Here is an 18,511-nt window from a genome sequence, read left to right on the forward strand (position 1 = left end):
CAGTGGTTCCCAACCTTTTCTTGACCAGGGACCACTCTCCAACACTAGTACCAAAAGAGTTACAAATCAGTTTTTGGTCAACTTTAGATTTGGTGTGGTTATTTGGGGTGCTGTTACAGAAAATTGCATTGGATAGACCACATCAGCTCTAGTTTCTGATACAGAAGATAAGCTACCCAGTAGTCGCCATCTGCTTGCCCACAGAAAACCATATTTAATAATCTAGAGCTGATGTGGTCTATCAAATGCAATGGTCAGCTCTGCGGAAAGGAGCGGAATTAAAATAATTAAAATAAATAAAGAGGAAGAAGGTTCGCAGACTGGATTTTCATTCCCGTGGCCCACTGCTGGGCCATGGCCCACAGGTTGAGAACCACTGCGTAGTAGTAGAACATCACAAGTCAATAAGGGTTGCCTCCTCTTGGGCTATAATATATACTGAGTAATAAAAGAACAGTTGAACAGTTATGTGTCCTGAATTTCTTAATACTGAACTAATACAAACTTGACTCAGTCAGATGGCTTCATTTAAATAAGGAGCACTACAATGAGTATCCCCCCCTCCCAGCAAACCTCATACAGGAGCTAAATTCACCTTCCAAGAAACAAACAAAATAAAATAATTAAACTCTGCATATATATTTTTATTTGACAAAAAAAAACATACCGCCAATAACTTAGCATCCTGCCAAACATTTGCTGGGGAAATTAAGATCACTCTGAAACTTTCAAACTGTTAATGCATCGGGACAATCCAGGTTTTGGATGCAAATTAGTTAGGGGTGCATTCCTGATTAGTTAATTAGTATCAATAACAGAAACCTTACCCTGCTGGGACGGAGGTTCAACCGGCTGAGAGGCTGTCTGCAAGACTGGCTCAGAAGCAGAGGAGTCTCCCAGCACAGAGTTTAGAGAGTTCTCAACAGAGGCAGGGGGAGCTGCAGAAGGAGAAGGGAGAACACTAGGCTTGGATGAGGGAGCCGAGGCATTAGGGGAGCTTGGAGAGGAAACTTGAGGTCCAGAGAATGAGAGAGGCTGAAAGGAAGGTGGCGGCGGCGGCGGCGTTGGACCTGAGGTAGGTGGCGAAGGAGCTGGATAATTTGCCAATTCTGGAAGACCATTGGGCGCAGTAGGGGATGGTGACATTTGGGATAACTGAGCACTAACAGGAATGGGGAGAACAGGCTTCGGGCCAGTGGCTTTGCCTGGAGGACTGCTAATCATGACCGGAGGGGACGGGGGAAGAGGTGCAAAACTAGAAGCAGACCAAGTAGTAGACTTGGTACTTGCGGGCAAAGAGGCAGGGGGGTTCACAGGTGAAGGTGGTCGAGAATTTTTGTTTACTTGACGAGGAACTGTGGCGTAATGGGGAAGAACAGGGTGGAAGGCAGAGCCCAAAGACGTAGCAAAACGTGACGCGGAGTGCCTTAAGGGTGGCGTTGGGGGAGAGGACACTGGCTGTGCAGCAGTCACTACAGCATAATCTGGAGTAGAGTCTGACATTGCTTTAGCATATGAAGGAGGTGGTGCTGAAGGAGGCTGGCAACTGGCGTATTCAGGAAGTGAAGTACTATACGGGGAGTTGTCGTAAGATGGAGCTGGACAGAAGGTGGAAAGCAGCAGCAGAGGCAGGATAGAGAGAAAGAGAGAGAAAAAAGGGAGCTAATGAAGCAACAAAACCAGCATTCAAACAGAATTTATAAATGTAGACTATAGTTAGTTCCACAGGATTAGGCACAAGTGATTTACGGTTAGGAGAATTTATATACTATCAAGAGAAGCTTCCAGTTTCACCATTTATTTGTGCCAGTGCTTGAATTTACAAGCACATTTTAGAAGTATTTTAAAAAACACAATTCCTCGGCAGAATAAGCTCCCAAAAGACAAAATCTATAGTTTGCAATCAAGTGTATTGATCCTGGGAGTTTTGAAAAAAAGAAAGACTACTGAAAACAACTTCACTATCTGAACAAATAAACAAGCAATTTTAAGAAACCTACATAAATTGCCACCATATGCAAGTTTCTGTTTTTCCAGTTATTCATTTTTGGCTAATAATTAATCAGAAACTTAATTATTACTTTGCCTGCTTGCCTGTCTAGAATAAGAACTGCCTCCAGGTTACAAGGCATGCCCTAACTTTTGCAGCACTATGTTATGCACTTCTGCACACTTCTTTGAAGCTAGTGAATCTGAAAGAATACAAAACTAATGACAACATATTCCCAAGAGGGATATCCCAGCTTTCTGATTACATAAAACAAGGATTTCAAGTATGTCAGACTTTCAAAAGAATGAATGGCTTGAATGGCTTTTACTGCACCTATTACAATGATGACACATATTTAGGATAAATATATTTCAGATACAAATGGCTACTTTCTTTAAAGTTTTGTATATGTTTTTAAGTTTCTAATTTATGAACTGATATATCAACACATGTAATAATTCCACTGTTTAAAATATATTAAATACACTGTCTACAATGTATTAAATTACAGAACTAACAACACAATACAAGCCTGGATCTATGGTGCTTCACAGTAACGCATCTAAAACACCAGCCATACAACCTGCTAAAAGATTTCATCAAGACTCTTCATGCAAAGTCTGCCATTATTAAACTCTCATGCTAGAGATGCAGTTATACAGACAATACCCTAACATGAACTTCAAAGCTTCATCTCAGGTGACAAGTTGGGTGGTACAACTGGCAGAGATTCTAGTTTACAGTTGCACCTAAACACACACAAACTGAATCCACTGGATCAAAACATTTATTTGAAAAGAGTTTTAAATGCCACACCCTTATCTCCAAATTCTGAAAAGTAAATGTACACACATAGTCCAAGCTGGGTTGCAAGACAGGGTAGGAGAAGGATAAGGCTGAGAAAAGGGGGATATAAAAGCATAAAAAGATCAAGAACAGGAAGCCAGGTGTGGAAAACAAAGCTCTTCAACTGAAAACAAAGCACTTCAAGAGAGGCTAGAAAAAGTAGAAAATTTATATTTTGGTATTGGAAACAGTTCTAGGGACAAGGACATCAAGTGAAAAAGAAGTCTGTAGACATATGAAAAGAACAAGCCACAAAATATTCTGGAGATAATGACTATTATACATCCTATTTGTATGGGAACAATGAATATAAGTCAGTTTTAAAGCTATGTGATTCAACATAAAATGCCTAGTGTTTCTTTGTATGAAAATAGGCTATCTGGAATAACTGGAATTATATAAAATGGACTGGATGACAGGATATTCTTATAGTGAATCAAGGGTTCAAACTGCTTCACTTTACTGAATACAGTATTACCTTCAGACTATAAGAAAAGATTACAAGAAATAAAGCTTAGGGGCAAGTTCTGATAAAGCCTTTAAGCTTAAAACACTCAAACTGAGCTTGAGTATAATGCTTAAAAGTTGTATGTAATAATGTTTGCAATTAGCTCCCTTTGAGATCTTTGTTCTCGTACCATTTATATCTCATGATGTTTCATGAATCCCAACCTCATCTTGTCTATGACAAAAACATACACAGAAAAAAAAATCTAAAATGAGTGTATTGAAAAGTGTATGAGATTTGCATTATTCTCCCTCGCCTAATCCATCCCTCACATGTCTCTATCAAGTTGAGATTCCAGATTGTGATGTACATTTTTCCTAGCGATACATATCTAAGTATAGGAAAAAATGTAATTGCCCATAATCAAAGGCCACATTAACCCATTTCCAGAGCATACACCAAGCTAGACCTGAGGAACAAGACACTAATATCCTTTATTTCAATTTCCCTATTTCCTACATAAGTCAATTTGCCGCCACTTACTTTATGGGACATGTTGAATTGGAATAGTCTTCACCCTTTCCTTTTAGAGGCAAGAAAGTGTATGGTCATATCTCAACTAAAAAAAGCTTATGACAAAGAAAATATTTTTTAACAAAGTGTTTTTATGCCTATTCTGCCCCTATTTTCCTCCTTGTATTGGCAATGGGAGAGTAATAAAGAATTGCTGGAGAAACAGGCTTTTAATGTTATGCTGCAACAGCATGTCTGTACTAACGCTGTGAAGTTTGAGCTGGGAAAGAAAGGGATACTGTTCCCCTACAACAAGCACATTAACATCATTTGTCTCAAGGTCACCTTACTGAGCATGAGGATCAAAACAAAGATAAAATGTGAAAGCAACTTGCCTCACTAGCAATCCCCAGCTTGCCTGGCTGCCCAAATAAAAATTGGTGGAAGAAGCTTCTTCATCATTGAAAAAGCTTCCCCATAGTCTCTACAAGGTTTTAAATGTTATTGTTTGCTTTTGCAAGAATTATCTGATGCAGTTTTTATTTCACACAGGCATATTATTGTTAGTTTTGAAGAAAAGGTTTGCTGAAACATGTTGAATTGCTCTTCCCTTTTGTGTTATCTCTATCCTTCTAATGTTTTTTTCTGCCTCTGGTATCAAATTTTCTGTGAAAAAAGTAATGTCCAGGAACACACTGACTTTGTTAACAGAGGAACACCTTGTTACCACACTAAAAGGCCTAATTTATTCTTTTCACAGGATAGTTCTTGAGCAAAAAAACCTCTGGTTCCAGATTAATATTAAGTGACTGCTTCTTGTGATGGACAAAAATATTCAGGACTCCATGGTAAAACATAAAAATATAACTGCTGGGTCACATTAATTTTCTATATCAGAAATATAGTAACTTTATAGGGTATAACTCCAACACTTTTAAATTTTTAAAGCAAATTAATTAAATCATTGTTTCTCACACTGTGGTCCTCCAGGTGTTTTGGACTTCAGCTCCCAGAAATCCCAGCCAGCTTACCAGCTGTTAGGAATTGTGGGAGCTGAAGTCCAAAACATTGGAAAGGGCACGGTTTGAGAAACTCTAAATTAAATGCAGCCAGGAAGTAAGTAATTTTATTCTTTGATTGCTTCTATCAATTCCATTACACGTAAAGTCTAGTATTTCAAGTGTACTGAAATTCTTACCAGCATTTGAGAGTTTTCTTTCCCTTTCCCATTCTAGTTGTTCTCTTTCTAGTTGTTCTTGCCGTTCTCTTTCCTGTCTTTCCCATTCCAATTGTTCCCGGTCTTGTCTTTCCCGGTCTTGTCTTTCTCTTTCAAGGCGCTCTTGACGATCTCGTTCTTGTCGCTCCCTCTCCTGCCGTTCCAGTTGTTCCTGTTCTAATCGATCGCGTTCCAGTCTTTCTTTTTCTAGTCTTTCTCGCTCCAGCCTCTCTCGTTCTAGTCTTTCCCGTTCCAGCCTTTCCCGCTCCATTCTGTCACGTTCCAGCCTCTCCCTTTCCAACTCCTTTTGTCGTTGTTGCTCCTGCAGCTGCCTACAACACAGAAAATGAAAAATAAAAATAAAAAGCAAAATCATTAATGCAAACACAGTCATTAATTTTAAGTAGTAAGGCAATAATTGGGAATTCAAAAGCTTATATTACATTCTTTAGTCAATACTTTCAACATTATTTCTCAATTTGATTACTAGATAGTCTTTTGATTTAGAAACTTCTCTCAGAAAACTTACATAAAGATTTTTGTGTGTGTCAGGAGTGACTTGAGAAACCGCAAGTCGCTTCTGGTGTGAGAGAATTGGCTGTCTGCAAGGCCATTACTAAGGGGGCGCCCAGATGTCTGATGTTTTACCATCCTTGTGGAAGGCTTCTCTCATGGGGAGTGGGAGCTGACAGAGGGAGCTCACCCATTCTCCCCAGATTCAAACCGCCGACTTCTCAGTCAGCAGTCCTACCAGCACAAGGGTTTAACCCATTGCCCCACCGGGGGCTCCTATACATAAATATTACTACAACAACATGGCATAATTGCTTTTAATCCTTCTGATATATGGTGTTATTCTGGAATGTTATCTTGGGTTAACTTGGGATATCAAACACTGGGTATGAATCATTCATAATGTTAACCTTCTGTATGAGGAAACTCTTCAAAAGTGCAACCTTATCTTCAATTTTCATTGGGAAACAAACTTTATTCCTACTAAGTATCTGTTGGTATAGAACTAGTTAGGGCACACACAGTTGATTCATGTCAGATATCCTGGATGTAAGCTTGGCCTCAATGTAGCAGAGCTCCATACTCAATGAGAAAATGTTTCTATCTTCTCCCAGTGGACAACTGATTTAAAAAACAAAGCAAACTGCAACTTATTTAAAAATTAATAAAACATTAAAAAGTTATAGAAGTAGAAAGTCAAGAAGATGTCATGGCTATTTTAGTGTATATAATTTTTGAGACAGAAATTAGAGGTAGGCATTCAGTGCAATAACTGTTTGGGCTTCCTTTAGCATGAAGGTTAGGAGAGAAAAAAAGGATTTAATGCAGTGGTTCTCAACTTCTGAGTCCCGAGGTGTTTTGGCCTACAACTCCCAGAAATCCCAGCCAGTTTACCAGTTGAGTTGAAGGCCAAAACACCTGGGGACCCACAGGTTGTGAACCACTGATTTAAAGGATGAGGCACTTGAAAGTGTAATCCTATATCTAAGACAGGGATCAAAACACTAGCACGAAACATGGGAAAAGTAGATAATAATAATAATAATAAAAAAACTTTATTTGTATTACACCCTATCTCCCCAAGGAGGCTCATACATACAATAGCAAATATTCTATACCTCCGTAAAACAAACAAATACTGACATAAAATCCCAGAGAAACCCCGCATATGAAAATAACATTAAAACCTAACATCAAATTTAATTAAATTAATAACTTAACTTAAAAAAGGAATTGGAATTATCAGTCTCAGGATAAATCACACTCATGGGATAAAAATGAAAAGCTTTTTGACTGTACAAATTTGGACAGAGTGAAAAAAAAGCTTATGAACATACCATACAACAGGATCTGACTGAAAAATGAAGCAAGCCACTAAAAACTAAACGTCTTGTAGGGAACTCTTTCAAGTCACCAAATACCTCACATATTTGATTTATGTACTGTATTTTGCCATTTACTACAGAACTTTTAAGTAACTCTGGTTGTCCAATAGATGGCAGCAAAGCCTTATAGCTTGCAGAAACAGATAACAGTAATTCACCTTAATTTCCCAAGTCACCTGAAATAGCTACCTTTAATATTCCCTTTTGCATTTTGCTTTAAAAAATTTCAATTCTACTTTTTTCTCTTTCAATAACCTTTCTCTCTTTGTAATATGCGTATAAATTCTTAGCATAAAAAGGAAAATCCGAATGCAAAGGAAAAGAAAGAAAACATTTTACAAACATACTATGTTTTACAAACCAGAATGTATCAGCATAGTCTAGGAACATATCCCTGTGGGAATGGGGTCATACTGTATTACAAACCCATATACTTTCTGGTCACTCTGTCGCCAAAAGCTAAGAGTATTTATTTTACCCACATCTTTCTGTATTAGGAATTTCTTTGCTACTTAACGCCCAGATATTACTCCAACTGATACCATGTTATAACTGCTTCTCTCAATTTTCCTGCTAAGAAATATGTAGCTTGCTTATGGTTTGTAAAATTGGACTGAATCTAGGTTGGAGGTTAAATGTCATGGGTGAACTCCAGTTCTGCTCTAATCAATTTAGCAAACCATATATGATGCATCTCTGTCATGCAAAACAAGCACATTCTTTTCATCCCTTAAGAGAAAGCATTAAGAACTGCTTTACACTTAGTGTTCTTTATAACAGTACCTTTAAATGTTAAGACCTTCTAAAGAGGAATTTTTACTCAATTTGGAGTAAATATCGGCATTACTTTTAATCTGTGATGTGTCCCAGAATTATGCACCTCCGCAGTACATCAGTAGTATAAGTACTTTTTAAGTTACACTGCACAATGTTAGAATCTTTTTTTTTTTTTTGAGGAAGATGGATTTATTTTTCATAAAATCATTCCCCCAGTAAAATCTTAGAGCAGCTAGCACAAATCTTGCAATTAAAGGATACAAAAAGCACTTAGATAACTACAGTAGAGTCTCACTTATCCAAGCTAAACGGGCCGGCAGAAGCTTGGATAAGCGAATATCTTGGACAATAAGGAGGGATCAAGGAAAAGCCTATTAAACATCAAATTAGGTTATGATTTTACAAATTAAGCACCAAAACATCATGTTTTACAACAAATTTGACAGAAAAAGCAGTTCAATATGCAGTAATGTTATATTGTAATTACTGTATTTACGAATTTAGCACCAAAATATCACGATATATTGAAAACATTGACTACAAAAATGGCTTGGATAAGCGAGGCTTGGATAAGTGAGACTCTACTGTACATTCATGACATTCCTTACATTCTTTATTATATTCCCTGACATTCCTTAGTTATAAACTTTTATGTCCCATCGTTTCAGACTTGTACATATGTTTATTGCAGTCCAACAGCCTTCACAGCTAGATCAGGAATAGAAATGGTATGGGGCTTCAGGGCTGCACCCCCACCACCCTAGTGATCATACAGAACTGACTTGTTGAAATATTTTTGCTCCCATATTGGTCATGGGGAAAATGTGCTGCTTTTCTTCCTTTATGGATCAATTTAGAACCAGTTGAGGCCTTTTCTAAAAATAGGAAGTCACCCAGAATTTTCAGATCACTTCCTGTTTGAAAAAAACCTTTCCTGTCCTTTGAACAATCTGGTGTTCAGCCTATAACTTCTACAAAGGGGGGGGGGGGGAGAGATTAAACACAGGATACCCTGGGATGCACAACAACAGCCCTTGGGCTACACGTGTTCCAGGGATCTTCCACATCCAGAGTTAAAAGGACTTTGGATATACATCAGTTAAAGCTTGACATTAAAAATACAATTCATGAGAAGATCCACAGGATCACACCAGATACACAAAGAAAACGGTTAAAACATGGTTCACTTTAGCAAGAATAAACAAGTGGTTCAGTAAGATATCGTATTAGTCCAGGGAACAGCTCTACAGATGTATTCTTTAACTGCTTCTTAGGAACAATATGAAATGTTATTTAATAAGCTAAATAACATTTAATCTTTTCTAAATGAATATTGCCAATACAATTGCAAACATAGGTTGCAAACCCAAAGCTCAACATTCTTGGCTGCATCTCACACATTCTAGAATCCCTCTCTGTTTGTAGAAATGACTTGCTGAATCTATGAAATCTGCAAGCTAAGGGTCTCTAAACGAGGTAAGGCTGGGAAGGAGCTGTTCTTCATCTATGACAGTGGTTCTCAATCTGGAGTCCCTGATGTTTTTGGCCTTCAACTCCCAGACGGCCATTTCTGAATAGAAGATATTCTTCCCTTTGCTGGATTCATATACTACCAGTATCCTAAAGTCTCTGATGAAAGCGAGGTAGATGAACGAAAATCTAAATGGGCTCTTCAAAGTCAATGCAGTGACTTTCACTTAAAGCAGGTGTGGACAATACCTGTGAAAAGTGCAAGATATTTTTTTTCCTGTAGGAACCCTCCTCAAGGGCCACACCGTGCAAATATGCCCTGAAATATAATCTGAAGTATCTGGAAAGCTGCCTCTCTCTGTAAAAAGGAGGATGGATTACACAGAGATAGGACAGAACTAGATGATGTCAGAGAATTATACAGATTAAGGGCAAGGTCCTCTCCCATGATGTCAACTGGCCTACAAGCTTGGTCTTAGACATTCTATATCAATCAAGTCCTGGTTAAAAATGCCCACGTTTACATTCTTGTCAGATGTAATAGGTGACAAACTCCTTTATCCTCTGCACAGCCACAATGGAATAAAGAAGGGCATAAGACAAGTTGGATGCGGCTAGTTTTCACAGCATTATGTCACTACATAATAAAAACAAGAAACTAAAATCTTAGTACAAAACAAGCATTTACTTCTTGGACAACCAAAATCTGTTTTTTGTTACTATACATTATTTCCAGGTTGAAGCTATTCTTGTTAGAAAAATCAATTTTATATGAAGCCAACAAACATACAAGGGATTCCCACCTATCTGGACACTATCTCTAAGGTACACCAAGAACCCCTGTAGTAATTATTCACTTAGTGTTACTGAATTCACAATCTCCAAAGGAAGCTAAAAAGACTGCTTCAGACAATCTTGGCAACACGTCAGCAGAAACTACTGGCTCTATGTGTTGGCTCCTGTTTGCCCACACACAGACCCTCAGTTATTACTGCCATGTTAAAAATGGAAAGTATCAAGCCTCCTCTCATTGTGAAATATATTTTGCCTGGTCATTTAGAGACACTTCTTACAAATCACAATGGATAGCTATGTACAAGCCTGGCTCTATGTAAATTGTGAGTGCCCTGGTGCTTCAGGGTGAAAATTTCAGATTGAAATCTTTAATCTACAAACATTTAAGTTGAATGTCAGCTAACAGTAGCTAGTTCTCACATTTAATTTTTAAGCCACTATAAAGAGGTTTAAAAGACAGTGATTAATGTGTCTTTACCTGAAGTCTCATCAAAATGGTCAAAACATGGGTTAATAACACCTACCCAACAGTATATTTTTATATTACTCCATGTATCAAATGTATGATCAACAATAAAAAATGGCACAGAACGGTTTTACAAATAGTTAAATATTTTGCTTTGATTACATGCAATCTCACTGAAATACTCCAGATACACAACAACAGCTACACAAAGAGGCTCATTGTTTTTCTCAAAAGTAACAAATGTTACGATACAATTTGCTCAACCGTCAAAAAAATTCAAAGTGATTACTTACAGGAGAAGTCGGTCAACCTTTGGTCCATTATATCTCTCAAGGATAAAGGGAGGCCTATACACTTTCATTGTTTCTGTGGTCTGTATACTGAACCCTTCAGCTCTCCCCTTTATAACATAGCCATGTAGTAATTACTTTATTTATAGATATCAACTCAGCCAGCTACCAGCTACAAACAGATAGCAACAAATTTACATTCATGACATTTCTCTAACATATCTAGCTGTGATGATGCTATATTAACTTCATGAATCATTCCAAGGCATAATATGAGCTAATTGTCTATTTAAATTTAGATTATGCTGTCTCCCTTCCCTCCTAGAATCTTGAACGTGTAAACAGATTTTACAATCAAAGCAGAAATCTTCTCCACACTGCAACCTATCAGATGTGCTAGACCAGGGGTGTCAAACTCATTTTCATTGAAGGCTATATCAGCCTTACGGTTGCCTTCAAAGAGCCACTGAATGGAGTATCCATGGGTACAAGAGGTGAGGGTCAATTGCAAAGTGGTCAATGATCTCTAGTTTTTATCCAGTTTGGGGCCCCAGATGTTACTGAAACATCCCTTATGTACTGGGGGAAATGGGAATTGCAACCCAACAGCTCTTGTGGTTCTGAGATTGGGGAAAGTTTAAAGGACATTTTAAAGTCAGACATCCTATCCACAAGTCTTGTATCTAAATTCAAACCCCACTATGATGACTACACAGAACAAACTGCAGCCTTCAAGATGTTACTGTATCACAACTCCCATCAGCTCTAAAAACTTTATTTTTATATCCTGCCACCATCTCCCCAAAGGGATTCAGTGAGGCTTCCAAATGGGACCAAGCCCAGCAGAGCAAAGTTTACAAACTAAAAACACATTTAGAAACAATAGCAATATGATTAAAACAATTAAAAACAGCAGAATATAAAAACAAATATTAAAATTAACTAGAACCAGGGATAAGCTGGGCAAGATAAAAAATTAGAGAGGGCTGGGCCTGGATATGTGTAAAAAGGAGATTTCATGTTCTAGGAAACTCTTCATCCTCCAGGATGACTCTGCAGTCAACTTTCACTTTCACCTAAGTTGAGACGTTCTTTCTAGGTATCTGCTGAAATTGACAATAGTCGCCCTAGAGCAGGGGTCCTCAAACTTTTAAAGCAGAGGGCCGGTCCACGATCCTTCAGACTGTTGAGGGGCCAAATTATCACTTGAAAAAAAAATACGAACAAATTCCTATGCACACTGCACATGTCTTATTTGTAGTGCAAAACAATAACAATAACAATGAAAGACCAATACAATATTTAAAAATGAAAATAAATTTCACCAACATAAACCTGTCAGGATTTCAATAGGAAGTGTGGGCCTGCTTCTGGCCAATGAGATAGTCAGGTTAATTAGGATTATTGTTGTTGTGTGTCTTCAAGTCATTTCAGACTTTGGGCAAGCCGAAGTCCAAAATTATTTATTTATTCATTTACTACATTTATTTACTACATTTATATCCCACCCTTCTCACCCTGAAGGGAACTCAGAGCAGCTCTATGTACATACAATATATTGTATTATTAGCATAGCACAATATTAGCATTATATATTACTATATTGAACTATACCACTATCTATATATATAAAAGAGTGATGGCATCATGGCAGCGGACAAAACAACAAAAGTAAATACCCCACAACCTTGATGCCATCACTCTTTTATATATATAGATGTAATATATAACATATAATTAATATTATTATTAGTATTATATTGTATAAAATGATAATATTATTATCAATATCATATGTATATACAATATATTATATTATTAAAACTGATATAAAAATATTATATTATAAATGAGGGTGGGGGCCAGGTAAATGACCTTGGAGGGCCGCATCCGGCCCCCGGGCCTTAGTTTGGGGACCCCTGCCCTAGAGAATCTAGAGATTCCTGGAGAGAACATATTCAATCCATGAATAATCAAATCAGCATAAGTTTAACCCACAAATGTGGAAGGCCGACTGTATTACTCACAATATTTTGTAGTATAGTGCACAAAGTTATTCTTATTTACTTAAGATGTTCTTTATTAACTGTGAGCAGACATCCCCAGGGAGATGTACATTTTAAAAAGTGCAACAAGAAAACATAAAAATCATATACAATGAGTCAGAATGCAGTCTAACTAAAACACAGAAATAGAAAAAATATCCTAGAGTTGTAATTAAATGGTTTAGGGAAATATTTTTTTAAAACATCATCTAACTGGCATTAAAAAACACTACAATTGTGTTGGGTGGACCCTCTGTATTGTGAATTTTCTACAACTGTAGTAGTAGCATAGAGAAGACGCTCTTCCCTGGCAGCTGCCTACATTGCCATACATGTGTAAAGCACTCACACACTGAGGAAGGCCTTCACATCTAGGTATACACATTTGCATGTAGTTCTTTAAACACATAAATCCTAAACAATCTTCAAATATTCAAGTCCTAAGATGGAAGAAAAAACCCTAAAAGTATAGGAAGTCAAGACTAGCACTTTTCATGCAGCCAGAACTTCTCCTAAACAAGGGGATTTTGAGTGTCTCATTGTGCTGAGAGCCATACCATCAAGAACCTAGACTTAATTGAAACCGTGACCTCTAATATGGTCAGGCAAGGCAGGATGCTAAATGTAAGGTGCATCCATGTTCCTTGGGAAGTAAAGGCCACATGAGTAGAAAATAACAGATAGTTCCAATGGCAGAGAAGCTTCCGAAAGGAAGCTACTGGGCAGCAGCGGTTGTGAGAGGAGAAACTGGCAGAGACAACCGCTGTGACACTTTAGACTATTATTAGCACTGTGCAGGAAGACAGAACGGTAAACCACTTCTGAACGACCTTAAAATGCCATGTCTTTTACCTTAAAAGCCCTAAGATGAAACAATCCATGAAACAAGTGTTAGTGCTGGAGGATGATACCACTCAAACAGCTACTGGGAAATAGCAACGGACAAGTATAAATAGTGATGGATGCAACTGGACTCAAACTGAAAGCGTGTTCAGCTGCTGACATGCTCAAATGTGAAAGAAAAGCCTGAAGCTGCAAATAGGAATATAGAGTGTGAAATTTTTTTATAAAAGAGGAAATGGAATGTATAAATATTGTAATATTTCATGTGAGTGAATTGAAGTGGATAGGAATGGAAGATTTTCAGATTATATAGTATTTAGTTTGGAAATGACAATCTAAAAAGAAATGGTGTGTCATTAACAGCGAGACATGATGTGGCAAAAGTAGTAAAAAGATGTAATAACTGGAAGAATGACAGCAATAAGATGTCATGCAAAACATATCAATATAGCCCTAATCCAAATTTATGTTCCCACTACAGAGGCAGAAGGGGAAGAAACAAATTCTACTGCATGCATCCAGGAAGAAACAGATCCACACGCAAACAGGATATGCTGATAATCATAGGTGGATGGAATTCAAAGGTAGGAAACAAGAGTACAATCATACATTGTTGGAAAACTGGCCTAGAATCAAGAACTAAAGAAGGGGAGTCACTCATAAAAGGTTGATAATGTATATGGAAATCATTGGACAGCCAATATAGAAATGAAATAGGACTATGCAACTGAAAGCAGAAAAGTACCAAAATACTAAAGAACACCTTTGTAGAATTCAAAGAACATACAAACAGATTTGCACTACCAAACTTAAATCAACGGACTAATGCAAAAAGACACTGTAGTCAGCTGTCCATATCTACAGATTCTGCATTCATGGATTCATCCATACACAATTGGAAACTATTATCTCCCCTCCAAAAAAATTCCAAAAAAGCAAACTTTGCTCTTAACAATTTATACAAGGGACACCAGTTTACTAAGCCATATAATAGGACTTCTTCTGCATCCATGGATTTTAGTATCCATGGGGGTGGAGGGAAGGGGTGGGACTGCTTTGGAATCGAGCCCCAGTGGATACCAAGACCCCATCGTATCTGCACATTGAAAAAAAGCAAAGCCTCACTGAATAACAGATGAATTCTTAAGGATTAAAGAGAAACAAAACTAAAAGATGACTAATGGTGCATCTACACTGTACAATTAGCATACTATTTTAACTGCCATGGCTCAATGCTATACAATCATGGGCATTGTAGTCCGGTGAGGTACCAGGTAAAGTCCTTTTTAAAACGTACACTCCCATGATTCCATAGCATTGAGCCATGGCAGTTAAAATGGGGTCAATGCATTGATTCTACAATGTTGATGTCCCCAAAGTCAGAATCCTGTTCATACACATTCATATTCATTCCTGGATAGCCAGAGGAACAATCCACTTAAACGTGAGTCACATCAGGCCCTTAGGTAATCAGGTGGGTATAGCTGATCTTTTCTGAAACAACTGCCTGTGAGCATCCCAAAGTCACCTATGCTGAGCGATATCTGTCTAATTTGTAATGCCTGATATAAATAGTCATCTCTTTCCAACCTTCAGTCTTGCATTCATCCTCTAAGAAGGCTGAAACTTAATATGCCCAGGTCATTGTCATTCTCCTCATGGCATGGGGCCCGTATGTGCTGAGATCTTTGAACACGAAGTCATAATGTTAAAGGTTCCATGCCTTAATCCAACTTGCTCTCATCAATTTAGTTGCTCCGCTCCCTGATGACTTGGAGCAAAAAGAAATTAACAGAGCCTGAGTGTGTCTAATTGACCCCATTCTTTTAAAGTAAACTTTCAATGCCCTGCTGATATCCACAGAGTGCCAACATATCTCTTGTGGATTTCATAGACTTGGACAAAAGACTGGAAGGAGAATACACTAAGGAGAAAATATCTTTGGCAGAAATGTTAGTTTTATAGCCAACATTAGTTTGTTGTCATCAAAACGGCACATATTTAGATTAGTTTATAACACTGCCAATTCAGAATCTCATCTTGATTGATGCATTGCTAATGAGGAAAAAATCACTTTCAAAGTCAACCGATGTAAAGACATTTCTTCAATTGGTTTGAAGATTGATTGATATAATTTATTTATATCCCACTTTCCCCCCACAACTGGGACCCAAAGTGGCTCATAATTTAAAAGAATACAATTAAAATATACAAAAAATGAATACTAAAATAGAATCAAAATATTTACAGTACTAAAACAATTCACACCTCGGTGAAAGAATAACATGTAATTTTAAAAGTTTAAGTAGCTCTTTAAAACAGATTGGTTAAAACAGTAAAGCACACTCTAGCCTGTTCTTTTAAACCATTGTTTTATGTATATAGATGTTCTCAGATATATAATACTATGAAATCTGAGGTCCCTTCTACACTGCCTTATAAAATCCAGATTATCTGATCTGAACTGGATTATATAGCAGTGTAGACTCATATAATCCAGTTCAAAGCAGATAATGTAGATTATCTGCTTTGATAATCTGGATTATATGGAAGTGTAGAAGGGGCCATAGATTCTGTAACCTGCATCAGTTAACAGCCTGGCTATGGTTCTTTGGACCTGCTGGTCTGGAAAAAAATCATCAAAAAGGATGATCAATGCCTCCAGGGTTCACAACTTACCATTCTTCTGCAAGTCAGAGGGAATCACAAAGGTCTTTTAAAATCTAAGACAGGTGAAGGGACAGAAATGTCCAATCACACATCCAAGAGCTTTATAGGTACTACCAGCTATTTGGGCAAATCTTGGTTTGTGGAAAATATTATCCTGGCTAAAGGTCAATCCATGTTTATCTTCAATGTTAGTAAGATTGCACTAAGAGGATCTGAAATAAATCTTCAAATGCTACTGCCATGTGTGCTCTCAGCTACATCTCTCAGAAATAGGTTTCTCTTCGTAAATGGCACAGACAATATCACAGAAGCAAAAACCCAAGACAAGCTTTTATGAATGTCAGCTCCCAAGATTTCTTTCAAAAGTAATGTATGAGCTCATGGTCAAGACAAGAAGAAGTTTCTTATCGTGTTCCAAGAGAATCCAAAGGCTATAATATAATGACTTCATCTAAATTCGTGATTACTGCTTAATGCCCAAAAAACAAACATGTCATAAAACCTTTTAGTTTAAAATAGTATCCACCAAACCTGAATGAATAGACTACATGCTATCAAAAATTCAACCAATATGAAGTAGGGTATGTGGCTGGAGATAAGAGACAAATGAAGAAGCTTAGCCTTAATGCTATCAGTTTGTATACTGCAGAAGATACCTGTTTATTAATCCCTCCTCTTTTGTCTTTATAAGAATATTACTCAGACTAGCCATCAGCTTGACCTGAGTTGCTGGCTACAATCCTACATTCTTTTTAAAGTGTACTCAATAGGATTTTCAGCTTAGCACAATGCAACAGTCTCTCTCTCCCACACACACATACACACTTCTTTTCTTCCAAATGGCAAACTAATAAATGGGTGTTCGAAAACTCCCTTGAGTTTTGCAGGAAACTACTGGGAGGTTGGGGTGGGGTTGAATAGAGAAGTGATAGAGAATGGAAGACAAACTGTGCAGCCCATAAATTGGTTTTCTGGTTTATGATTATACAGAAGTGAGCCAGACAGCAAAATTAAGCTTTATAGGACTCAACTAATGGACAGAAAAATGCTTACCAAATTAACTTCTTTTTAAAAAGGCAGCCAGACTCCAATAAAATTCACTTTCGTCCCTGCCCTTTAGCAAATTGCAATGTGAGGAGCCCTGGGAAGGAGGAAATGCTTCCTACAGTTCTGATGGAATTGGAGGATAATGCTGTCCACTTCTCAAGCTAGAAACTGGAATGAAAACTGAAGCTGACCATTTGGGCTAAAAATGACGAAGGTACTCTGACTTGGCTCTTTTTATAAGACTCACTGAATTTGATAAGATTTGCACATTGCTATCTGTCTAGAACCTCCAATAAAGGGAAGGGCGATTTTTAAATATATTACGACCATGGCAAATGTAGAATCCAAGTCTAGCCGAAATGTGTGGATATCATTTGCATTCCGTAACAAGCAAATAATCTAGCATACATCTATTCTGAAAAGATGTTTTTGAGAACCCCGAATAAACGCAATAAAAACAAGCATAATCAACACTGTAGTATCTGCTATTCATCAAATCATACTAACCTCCTCTGAATTTCTATATCTTCTTGTGATGGGCCATTTTGCACTTGTGTAGGAAGTTGTGCATTTTGTCGAGGCAACGTTGGACCTGAAAAAAGACACATTATACATTAACTTTCATTTGAAAAAAAATCACTTGTAAAGTCCAGTGCAAAGTTTTGATTATATTCTTGTTTTGTTTACAGTAACTCCAAAAACCTATACAGCACACAAAATGTAACTGAACACTGTCCTCAATAATTTTTTTCTAGTTTTACAATATCAAATTGAAATATAATTCAACATAAATATGAAGAGTGAAGCTATTCACTACTCCTGAAAACATTATGGACATATTCATGAATCTTATATGTTTCAAAGTTTTACACAATATTTTGAGGAAACATATTTTGAGTTCAAGATGATGCTTGGGGAAAATCAAAATATAAGACAGCCGTATACATCAATACACTATCAAATATGGGCAGTTGTTTCACCTGGGGTGACAGAAATTACATGCCAATTATTCATTATTATTTAGACTAAACTTTATTCTGTTAAAGACCGTATTATCTAATTGGAATACTAATTAACATTGTTTTATGTAGTGAGGCAAACTATGTTGGGAGGATAATCCAAGAAAGCTAATTGACTAATATCTTTTATTATGATCATCTAGAATACCCACAAATAGTGAAAAAACCTTTGGGTTCT

At 37.3% G+C, this 18,511-nt stretch overlaps 1 protein-coding gene across 4 annotated transcripts in view; it reads right to left on the reverse strand.

Moving 5' to 3' along the window:
• The window catches only part of enah (ENAH actin regulator), an 85,209-nt gene that overhangs the window by 13,123 nt on the left and 53,575 nt on the right, over positions 1 to 18,511 (reverse strand). The window contains exons 4-6 of one of the 4 annotated variants that reach the window (XM_008125937.3): positions 17,822 to 17,906; positions 4,996 to 5,345; positions 828 to 1,598 (exon numbers count right to left, since the gene is read on the reverse strand). In XM_008125937.3, coding sequence (XP_008124144.1) covers positions 828 to 1,598; positions 4,996 to 5,345; positions 17,822 to 17,906 — 1,206 coding nt within the window. Of the gene's footprint in view, positions 1 to 827; positions 1,599 to 4,995; positions 5,346 to 10,712; positions 10,805 to 17,821; positions 17,907 to 18,511 lie in introns of those variants that run through there. The other 3 variants (XM_008125939.3, XM_008125938.3, XM_008125940.3) reach the window with 3 other exon arrangements.

The sequence above is a fragment of the Anolis carolinensis genome, chromosome 1, assembly GCF_035594765.1.
Source record: "Anolis carolinensis isolate JA03-04 chromosome 1, rAnoCar3.1.pri, whole genome shotgun sequence".
Classification (NCBI taxonomy): Eukaryota; Metazoa; Chordata; class Lepidosauria; order Squamata; family Dactyloidae; genus Anolis; species Anolis carolinensis.